Source organism: Belonocnema kinseyi, chromosome 1 (genome assembly GCF_010883055.1).
Source record: "Belonocnema kinseyi isolate 2016_QV_RU_SX_M_011 chromosome 1, B_treatae_v1, whole genome shotgun sequence".
NCBI classification, from domain to species: domain Eukaryota; kingdom Metazoa; phylum Arthropoda; class Insecta; order Hymenoptera; family Cynipidae; genus Belonocnema; species Belonocnema kinseyi.
Genome location: NC_046657.1, coordinates 20,972,389 through 20,983,389, shown reverse-complemented (window position 1 = coordinate 20,983,389; position 11,001 = coordinate 20,972,389). Strand labels below are relative to the sequence as shown.

General features: G+C 28.5%; 1 protein-coding gene across 9 annotated transcripts in view; it reads right to left on the bottom strand.

The window, feature by feature from the left end:
* LOC117175790 (protein alan shepard) overlaps window positions 1-11,001 on the bottom strand; it is a 79,574-nt gene that overhangs the window by 14,288 nt on the left and 54,285 nt on the right. For 8 of the 9 annotated variants that reach the window (XM_033365880.1, XM_033365565.1, XM_033365965.1 and 5 more), the window contains 3 exons: window positions 7,684-7,841; window positions 4,705-4,858; window positions 1,630-1,824 (listed from right to left, as the gene is read on the bottom strand). In XM_033365880.1, coding sequence (XP_033221771.1) covers window positions 1,630-1,824; window positions 4,705-4,858; window positions 7,684-7,841 — 507 coding nt within the window. The remainder of the gene's footprint in view (window positions 1-1,629; window positions 1,825-4,704; window positions 4,859-7,683; window positions 7,842-11,001) is intronic. The other variant, XM_033365641.1, reaches the window with a different exon arrangement.

Below are 11,001 nucleotides of genomic sequence, written 5' to 3'. Positions count from 1 at the left end.
CTAACGAATTTAAACATATACTAATTATGTTTCTAACTCGTTAAAATGTTTTAACAAGTTGGAACAGGTTCTAACTGGGTTTCTAACCAGTTGGAACAGGTTTTAACTGTGTTTCTAATCAGTTGGAACATATTGTAACCAGCTGGAACAAGTTCTAATTATATTTCTAACCGGTTAGGATGTGTTCTGACTATGTTTCTAACGAGTTGGAACAGATTCTGACCATATTTCTAATTAGTGGAAACAGGCCTTAACCCTATTTCAAACAAGCTGGAACAGTGCCAAATAAGGTTTGGAACATATTACCAACAGTTTTTTAATCGTGATTTAATTAGGTTTTTCGATCTTTAAAGCAACTGCTTTAAAGAACAAATTCGAATCAATTGGAAAAAAGCTATTTAAATATGATAACTTTACAGAAATATATTTTCTAAAGTAATTTCAAGAAACTTTTCACCAAGAGCATGCAGATATACAAGCGCCACATACAAAGGCAAATAAAAAGCTGCACTGTACTTTTTTTTTTTTTTTTACTTTAGCATGATGTCCAGTGATCAGGTAAGCTGAAATTTTGTGGATTTTCCTTGTGTTTCCCCGACCACGCCCCCCAGCCAATTTAAAAATCTCCTTTTGTAATTTGTCAAACTTATCCTCAATCACAGACTTCATAGGTAAATATTAATTTCAATCAACAACAACGATCTATACAGTGAGTCAGGATGAAGTTATTTTGTCAATTTTTAGAGTTCCCTAGCCCGGAGTAGAAACCCTTTCGGGTGTCCGTCCATCTGTCCAACTGTTTTCCCAAAAAGGGAAGTAAGGGAAAATTATGGGAGGGAAATTTGGGTAAATGAGAGGGGAAGTGTATGAGAAGTGAGGGAAGGGGAAGAAAGGGGAATCGCGGATAAATGGGGTAGGGCAAATGTTAGAAGGGGAAGTGACGGGAAATAAGGGGAATGGAAGTGTGATAAATGAGGGAAAATGCAAGTAGGGAGACTAAGAGGGAAGGGAGGGATACCTGGGGAAATGAGAGGGGAGTATTAAGTAAAGGGAAACAAATGAGGAAGAAATTAGGGCGGGGGTTGCGAAAGGTAAATTAGGAGAAAGGGGAAATTATGGAATTGGAATTAAATGATGAAGGGGAAATTATAAAAGGGGAAGTAACAGAAAATAATGGAAAGGGAAGTAGGATAAGTAAGGGGAAATACGGCAAGGGAGAGTAGAAGTGAGTGTAGGGGAAAGTTAAGTGAAGGGAAATTAGGGAATTGTAATTAAATAATGAAGCAAGGGGAATTTGGGGAAATGGTCAGAGGGGAGGTATGAAAAGTGTGGAAAGGGGCAACATGGGTAGAAGTAAGTGAGGGGAAATATAGGGGAAGTAAATGAGGAAGAAGTTTTGGAGGGAGTTGCGAAGAGTGAAGTGAAGAGAGGGGAATTAGGGGAATTAGGGAAGGGAAAGTGTGCGAGGGGGAGCTTTAAACGACTTAATTTAGTCTTTAATAGGCTGAAAACCCCTTATTTTTGGACGAAAGGCGCCACAACTTTGACTAATTTTTTTCGTAAAAATGTAGAAAAAGAAAAATGTAAAATGCAGCAAAGCCAACACAAAAACTCTAGATAAAAACTCACGTCGACCTGTTGCATGTGGGGAGGTCCTGTCTGCACGAGGTAGGGAGTAACCCAGGGTGCTCCTGGAACATTGTAGCCGGGGACAGCCTGTCCATAATGACGACTGTATTGCGCCAAAGCTGCAGCAGGTAACATGTGCGTTGTTGCAACTCCATTTTGGCCGACTCCACTCGCGTCGTAGTTCAGGGTCATGTTCTGCAATTTTTATTTTTTCGTTATTTATTATTTTTCTTCTTTTTATGCTCCTTCATTTTTCAGAAAACCTAAGAAGATAAGTATAGAGTCGATAAGAAGAACCGGTTTTATACCACGATTACTTGATTACTGTCCTCGAGACCATTATAAGCCCCAAGTGGTGAGAGCCGAATTTGCGTAAACAGATTCAAGGTTCTTTATTATCTCAATTAGTATAGTAGAGTGTTTTGTAGTATCTTACTGCTTTTTCTCATAACTATACTAACTGAAGTAATAAATAACCTTGAAGTTGTTTACGCAAATTCGTCTCTCACAATTTCGCGATATCGTTTTATGAGGTTATCAACTGGATGACGACGTAAAATGATATTGCGCAATTGTGAGAGATAAGTTTGCCTAAAAAGCTTCAAGCTTATTTATTATATAAATTGGTGCAGCACAGTATTATTCTTGTTTTTTCTCATAATTACATTAACTGAAATAATAAATAACCTTGAAGTTGTTTACGACAAATTTGCGTAAACAGCTTGTTTTTAGGAGAAAAATTAGAACTATGGAAGAAAATTTCTTGACAATTCTAGGTTTTTTTCAGGTATTATTTTTTATAGTACGGAGCCACTTAAATATTTTGTATTACATAAAATAATTGACTCGGAATATGTTAAATAAATAATACAAAAAACATCATTATGATTACTTTCTTGAATTTGTTTCGAAAGTATAAAATGGTTCAGTTAAAATAATTAATTTTCCGCGCACAAAAAATTACCAAATTTGCAATTCAAATGACGATTCTTCAACTGCAATAGACGAATTTTAAACCAAATACATGATTTTTTAAGAAAAGAGTTTAACTTTTAACAAAGTTTTTTTTTTTAACCAGAAAGATCAATTTTCAAATAAAATAATTAATGTTCAACTGGGATCATTGAATTTTTCAACAAGAAGATAAATTTTCTATTAAAAAATACAATTTTTCAAGAAAATACATGAATTTTCAACGAGATAGTTGAATTTACACCTAAAAAGATCGATTTCTAACCATAAATGGAATCGTTCGAAAAAATTAATTTTAACAAACCAAATAAAGTTTTTAACAAAATAGTTAAATTTTAAATCAAAGTGATGAATTTTGAACTGAAATGATAAATCTTTAACTGCAATAGTAATTTTTATTGTAATTTTTTGGTGGCATTTTCAACGAAACAGTTTAATTTAAGTCAGAAAAGAGCAGATTTTAACCATAAATTAAATCGCTAAAATTTTTTAATGAATAAAATTATTTTTTAACGACAAAAAAAAGAATGTCTAAAAAAATAGTTAAATTTTCCATCAAAGTGATGAATTTCTAAATAAAATGATGAATCTTTGCTTGGAAAAGTTAAATTTTAAACAAAACAAAAATGAATTCTTAACTAAAATTATGAATCTTTAACTGTAATAGTACAATTTGCAATAAAAAAGATACATTTTTAAATAAAACAATGAATGTTTAACTGGAATATTTAAATTTCCAAACAAAAAGATCAATTTTTAAACATCAAGATAAATTTTCGGTCAAAAATGAAAGATATATTTTCAGTTAAGTAAACGATTAATCTTCAACTTGAAGTTGGATTTCAAACCAAATCATCAACTAAAATAGTTGAATTTAAACCAAAAAAATTGATTTTAAACTAAAAATGATGTACCTTGAACTGAAATATTTGTTTTTTTAACCAAAAACATCCCATAGTTATTCTTATAACTATGCTAATTGAGACAATGAATATTATTCATTGAATAGCCATGAAGTTGTTTACGCAAATTCATCTCTCACAATTGCGTAATATCATTTCATGACTAAAATGAAAACATAAAATGATATCGCGCAATTGTGAGAAATAAATTTGCGTAAACAACTTCAAGGTTCTTTATCATCTCAATTAGTGTAGTACAATATTATCATAGTTATTCTCATAACTATACTAATTAAGACAATGAATAATATTCATTGAATAGCCTTGAAGTCGTTTACGCAAATTCATCTCTCACAATTGCGTAATATCATTTTATGACTTCATCACCAAAATGGCAACGTAAAATGATATTGCGCAATTGTGAGAAATAAATTTGCGTAAACAACTTCAAGGTTCTTTATCATCTCAATCAGTATAGTAAAATATACTAATAGTTATTCTGATAACTATACTAATTGAAACAATGAATATTATTCATTGAATAGCCTTGGAACTGTTTACGCAAATTCATCTCTCACAATTGGGTAATATCATTTAATGACGTCATCACCTAAATAACAACGTAAAATTATAAGGGCAATTGTGAGAAATAAATTGGCGTAAACAACTTCAAGGGTCTTTATCATCTCAATTAGTGTAGTACAATATTATCATAGTTATTCTGATAACTATACCAATTGAAACAATAAATATTATTCATTGAATAGCCTTGAAGTTGTTTACGCAAATTCATCTCTCACAATTGGGTAATATCATTTAATGACGTCATCACCTAAATGACAACGTAAAATTATAAGGGCAATTGTGAGAAATAAATTGGCGTAAACAACTTCAAGGGTCTTTATCATCTCAATTAGTGTAGTACAATATTATCATAGTTATTCTGATAACTATACCAATTGCAACAATAAATATTATTCATTGAATAGCCTTGAAGTTGTTTACGCAAATTTATCTCTCACAATTGCACAATATCATTTTATATAATCCAGAACATTCTAGAAAGTTAGCAGGGATGAAAACCACTGGAGCCTTAAAATGGTCTCGATGTCGTTAGGATAGGAAACTTGTTATAAAACAGGCGCTGCCGATCTACAGTAAAGTACTGAGGTGAAAAATTGAAATTTATTAAAGTACTCACATCTCCCGTTTCCCTCCATATCGTGCTTTTGTACAGCGATTTTTTCTTGTTGCCACCGTCGGCAAATTTGACTAACAGAGGATCCTTTCCTCCTTGGAGGGCCTTTCCATTGAACATTTGTATGATTTGTTCGCACTTTTCTTTCGACTCCATTCTGAATAGAAAAAGATAACATAATTGGTATAAGTTGTTGAAAAATGATGGAGAATACTTTTGTAGAAGACGATTTTAAATTCAGGCAATTCAAATTTCAGACTTCAGAAAGAGCCCAAAATTCTCGCAAAACAGAGGAAATAGTGCGATTTTTTACAAAAAAAAAGGGGGGAATAAATTCTTTTAAATAATGTAGGTATCATATTGTAAAGATTTGAAATGTAAATATATTTCATTCTCAACAAATCACTTGAATTGTTTACCAAAAAAGATGAATTTTCAAAAAGAGTGAAATTTTTAAATCAAAGACATTCTAAGGAACAATTCAATTTTCAATAAAAAAATATGATCTTTTCATCAAAAAATTAATTTTTAAGCAAACACTTCAATTTTCTACCAGTGTTTAAATTTTAAGAGGAAAAGGCGAATTTTTTACAAAGCAGTTGAAATTTTAACTAAAAAATAGGAATTTTCAACAAAAAATATCATTTTCAACCTATAAGTTCAATCCTTAGACAAAAACAAACCGTTGAACTTTTTAAATCAATCAAATTCTGGAATTTTTAAGTTGAAAAAGAATTTTTCAAAACAAAAAAAGATTTTTCAGTCAAGAAACAAAAAAATGAATTCAAACTGTTGAATTTTTGAGCCAAAAAAAAGACAAATTTTCTAGAAAAAAGTTGAATTTTCAACATAAACATATGAATTTTCATTAAAAAAAAAAGAGTTGACTTTTTAAGGGGAAAAAAATTCTACAAAAAAGTTGAATTTTCAAACTAAAAATATGAATTTTTAACAAAAAGGCTCATTTTCAACACAATACTTAAATTTTTAATGAAAAAAAAAAGGAAATTTTTTCGAAAACAGTTTAATTTTCAGGTTATTTTCAAACAAAAAAATTCATTTTCAAATAAATAATTAAATTTTGAACCTGGAAATGTGAATTTTTAACAAAAACGTTGTCGTTAAATCAAAAAATTTAATTATCTACTAAACTGTTTAAATTTCCAGAGAAAAAGAAGAATGTTCTACATAAAAGTTAGAATTTTGAAACGAAAATATTAAATTTCAAACCAAAAATAATGAATTTTCCACAAGACTTCATTCTTAAACAAATAATTTAAATTTTCAGAAAAAAATGTTCTACAAAAAACTTGAACTTTCTACATAAAAAATAAATTTTCAACCAAACATGTTTTCAAACAAATATTTGAATTTTGAAGAGAAAAAAATTCCCAAAAAAGTTGAATTTTCAACCTAAAAATGTGAATTTTCAACAAAAAGGTTCATTTTCACACAAATAGATGAATTTTCAAGGTAAAAAAAAGAAAACTTTCTACAAAAACGTTGAATTTCTAAGCTAAAAATATGAATTTTCAAACAACAGGTTCGTTGGCAACCGAATAGTTGGATTTTGGATAAAAATATTTTTTAAATAGTCGAATTTTAAGCCTAAGAATACGAATTTAAAAAAAAAAGTTTATTTACAACTAAGTATTTGAATTTTCAATTTAAAAAAGTCAAATTTTATATAAAACACTTATTTTCAACCTAAAAATATGAATTTTTAACAAAAAAGTTCATTTTCAACCAAAAAGTTCCATTTTTAAGCCAAAAATACGAATTTTCGACAAAACAGTTAAAATTTTGACACAAAAATATGAATTTCCCACGAAACAATAGAATTTTCCGCCAAGAAAGATTCTTCAGTCATGACAGCAATAAAAATTTAAAAAAATGGTTGAATTCTCAAGCCAAGAAGACAAGTTTTCTACAAAAAATTGAATTTTAACACGAAAATATAAATTTTCAACAAAGTTAATTTTCAACCAAATAGTTAAATCCTTAGCAAAAAAAAATTATTAAAAGAAACAAAAGTAGCAGAGTTCAATTTTCAACCTAGGAAGATTTTTTAATCAAGAAAGAAGAATTCAATTAAATTGTTGAATTTTCAAGCCAGAAAGACAAATTTTATACAAAAATAGTTTAATTTTTAAACCGAAAATAAGTATTTTGAACAAAAGAGTTAATTTTCAATCAAATTACTTGAATTTTCAACCCAAAAAGATGAATCTTTAACAAAAAATTCATTTTTAACAAACTTCAACCAAAATAGAGTTTACTTTTAAATAAAAAACTGTTGAATTCTCCCCCCAAAAAGGTGATTTTTCAACAAAACAGTTGAATCATCAACCAAAACAGATTAATTGTCAACCAAACAATTGCATTTTTACATCACAAAGATTAATTCTCAAATCAAGAAGACAAACTTATAACTAAGAAATATTTTTCAGACAAGAAAGAAAAACAAATTCAACCAAATTGCAGAACTTTTTAGCTGAAAAGGGCGAATTTTCTACAGAATAATTCCATTCAGAAACCTGAACTGACGAATTATAAGAAAAAAATATAATGATAATAATTTTTTAAAAAAGGAAAAACTAAGAGAAAGATCGTAAAGTCTGAAATTTGGCGCCATAATTCAAAATTTGAGGTTATGTCTAAACATGGCACTGAATTCTGGACTATGGCGCGAATTTTAAATTCCTAGATTCCATTTTGCGTCTCTAAATCCATTAGTATTCAGAAATTAAATAATTTAAAAGTAGGAAGCGTCTAAAACGAAAAAATGAAATTCTCAAACTTCGAAAAAAAGGCTGGAACCTCCAAAGCCGTTCAAGTTGGAAACTTTAAATCCTGAAATTTAAATTTCGCGCTGCAACGTCAAAATTAGAGGTTATGTCCATGTCTGAACATAATTTTGGCGCGAAATTCAAAAACACCGAATTTTTTAAAGCAAGAATTTATTATTTTTCATCGACTTACCTTGCAAATCCAACGCCTTTACTTTGTCCTGACGTGTCACGTAAAATTCGGGTAGAAATGACTTGGCCATATTGAGCAAGCAGTCCTTCTACGTCGTTCTCTTTAAAATTGAGTGGCAGGTTGGCAATGTACAAATTGGTGGGGTCTTGCTCCTGTTGCTGAAGAACCAATGAAAAATCTATGCAACTGATTGAATTCCGTAACGACCCTCTTTTCGTAATTATTGCAAAGAAAACGCAAATCTCTCTCTTCAAATTCCCGTTAGTCTCAATTAAATTTAAATTTTGAGTAGCAATTTACGAAATTTAGATTACAATCTTCCTTGGAAATTATATAAATTGCATGCCTTGTCTTTGCAATTCTTAATACGAGAAATAAAAAAAATAATAACAGTAATCCTTGATTGCTCTGATGCTTTGACTCAACTCAAAACAAATAAAATTAATGAAAAAAGCATTGCAAAAAGTAATAATTCTGCACAAATGATCCTCCTAACGTTCTCAATATAATATACTTTTGTTTTAGAGGACTTTATAGGTAAGTATAATCTACAACAATAAAGCTACAAAAAAGACCATTAAGCTATTGTAGAATTTAATTTGACTAATGTTTAATTCATAATTAATATATAATATATTTATATATGTATGGGGTTTGGACGCCGAAGGTCAGAGTTTTTCGGCGTCGTAAGTTTTTTCATGCTTCATGGCATTACCACATTCTGGTGGCTCTCCAAATTTGCTCTTTGGATTGGGGTTGCAAGTAAAAAAAAAAATCATAATTATTCGAAAATTCTAATTTTAAATTTGCAAATAATATATTTTTCGAAATTTTCATAGATTCTTTCTCCTTCTTCTCACTCTGAGAAAGTGTAATTTATTCTGCATCTCATGCTGAGCATGCTCAAAAAAAAAAAAAATTAGTCACACATTTCACCCACAATTGTAGAAAAAATAGTCAATTGTAAGTAATTTGAAAAATTAGTCTTTAAAATATTTCTTTCTAGAGAGAAATTTTGTGGGTAAAGTGTAATTATTCAGAGCGAGAGAATACAAGGTCGAGTTGCAATCATTACAAAATCCAAAATCATTGTAATTTTAATTTAAAGATTTCTTTCAAAAAAGTATTCTTCATTTTTGAAAAAGTTGGATTGTTGGAAAATTACGTCAAAAAAATTCAAAATATCCGAATCCGAAAGTCTTTAAAATATGAAATTTGAAATCCTGCAATTTAAATTTCGCGCCGATTACTAGCTGATAGGTAGCGCTAGCTGCTTTCGTCAAAGTTCCGCCAAAATTCAAAATTGGATAAATAAAACATTTCCTTTTTTATACAAATTAATAATAAACGTTTATAGCTTCTTCATAAAAAAAGTAAAAGTGTAAGTCATTCAGTCTGAAAAGAACAAAATTAGAATACATTTAAAGTTTTTTAAATTCTTCTTCTTAGTTTAAAATTAAACTATTTTATTAAAAATTTGTATTTCTTTTTGGATGAAAATAATTGTTTATCTAAAAATTTTACTCTTTCATTTGTGTTTGAAAATTGATTTTTTTTTATTTAAAAATTCAACCAATTTACTAAAAAGCGGTATTTTCTCTCTGAATTCAACGGGGTTTAATTAAAAATTATAAGAAATTTTCGTATAAATATTAACTGTAACATTTTCCGTTGAGAATTCATCTTTTTCGGTTGAAAATATAATTACTAGATCGAAAATTGAAGTAATTTGTTGAAAATTAATTAACTGAAGATTTAACTATCTCACTTTTTGTTAGAAATTATTCTTTTTTTAGTTGAAAACTCAAATAAAATTTGAAAATTAAATGTCTTAACTAAAAAATCAAATAATCCATTTCTGGTTAATAAATCATGTATTTTATTGAAAATTGGACCTTTTTGGTAGAAAATTGATCTTTTTGGTTACAAATTTATATTTTTTGCTCAAAATTCATTTATTTTGTTATAAAGTTAAATATTTTTTTATCAGTTTTTTTTTCTTTTTGGCTTAAAAATGTACCTTTATTGAAACTTTTTATATTTCATTAAAGGTTCATCTTTTTGGTAGAATATTATTGGTCTTGCTTGCAACAAATGAATTTTTTTTGTTAAAAAATGCATTTCTTTGGTTGCAAATTTCTTTGCTTTTTGGTTGAAAACTAATTTTCTAACTGCAAATTTAACTATTCCAATTTTTTTGTTAAAAATTTAACTATTGTGTTAACAAAAAATGTCTTCTGTTGAAAATTATTTATTTTAATTCCAATATTAAATATTCCATTTCTGGTGAAAAATTAATCTATTTTATTTGAAATTTAAACTACTCGGTTAATAAGTTATGTGTTTGATTGAAAATTGGACTTTGTCGGCAAAAAATTAATCTTCTTGATCATCGTCTTGGATGAAAATTTATTTAATTGGTTTTAGAGGTAACTATAATTTTTTAATTCTTTTTTTTTTATTAAAAATTTACCTTTAATAGTTGAAAGTTCTTGTATTTTCTTAAAACTGCATCTTTTTCTATGGAACATTATTCCTCTTCGTTTGACATTTTTGTTTTTTCTTTAGTTAAAAAGTTGAACATTCATTTTTTTGTTTACAAAAAATGTAACTATTTTGATGACATTTTTTTTAACTGAAAATTAAACTGCCTTGTTTTAGTATTTATCTTTTTGATTGAAAATTAAATTATACTGTTATATTTGTGAAATTAAGAAATACGTAAGAAAAACTGACCAATAATGATAACATTAATTTTTTTCAAATTGAGTGCCTTGTTACTTTGTTTTATGAATCAACTATAAAATAGTATCATTAATTTGTATAAAAAAATTAATTTTTCATTGATCAAATTTGAATTTTCGCGCAACTTTGACTACAACAGTTAGCGCCACCTAGACGTGAATTAGGCGGGAAATTCAAATGTCACAAGTTTTCCTAAAATCTCTGCAATCCGAATTTTCCAAAAAGTCTAATAATAATCTCCACTGAAAGCATGTATTACGAACGACCGAATCCGTTTTGACATTCCATTGAAAAATAATAAGCAGAGTTTCAAAGCACAGGTATATATGTATATGTAGAGTAAAATTGTGAGAAAACGAGCTATATGAATTCGAATTGGAACTCGACGACAATGCACAATGCACTTAAGTATGTACGTGATAATGCAGACTTTTTATAAATAAATTTACGACTCTCCTCGTTCTAGAATGTGTGATTGCAATGATTCAATTTAAATTTGAACTCGAATTAATCATCGAGGAAAAACTCGAATAGACATTCAAAGAACATTTTTTTTTCTGCCTCCAAGCATAT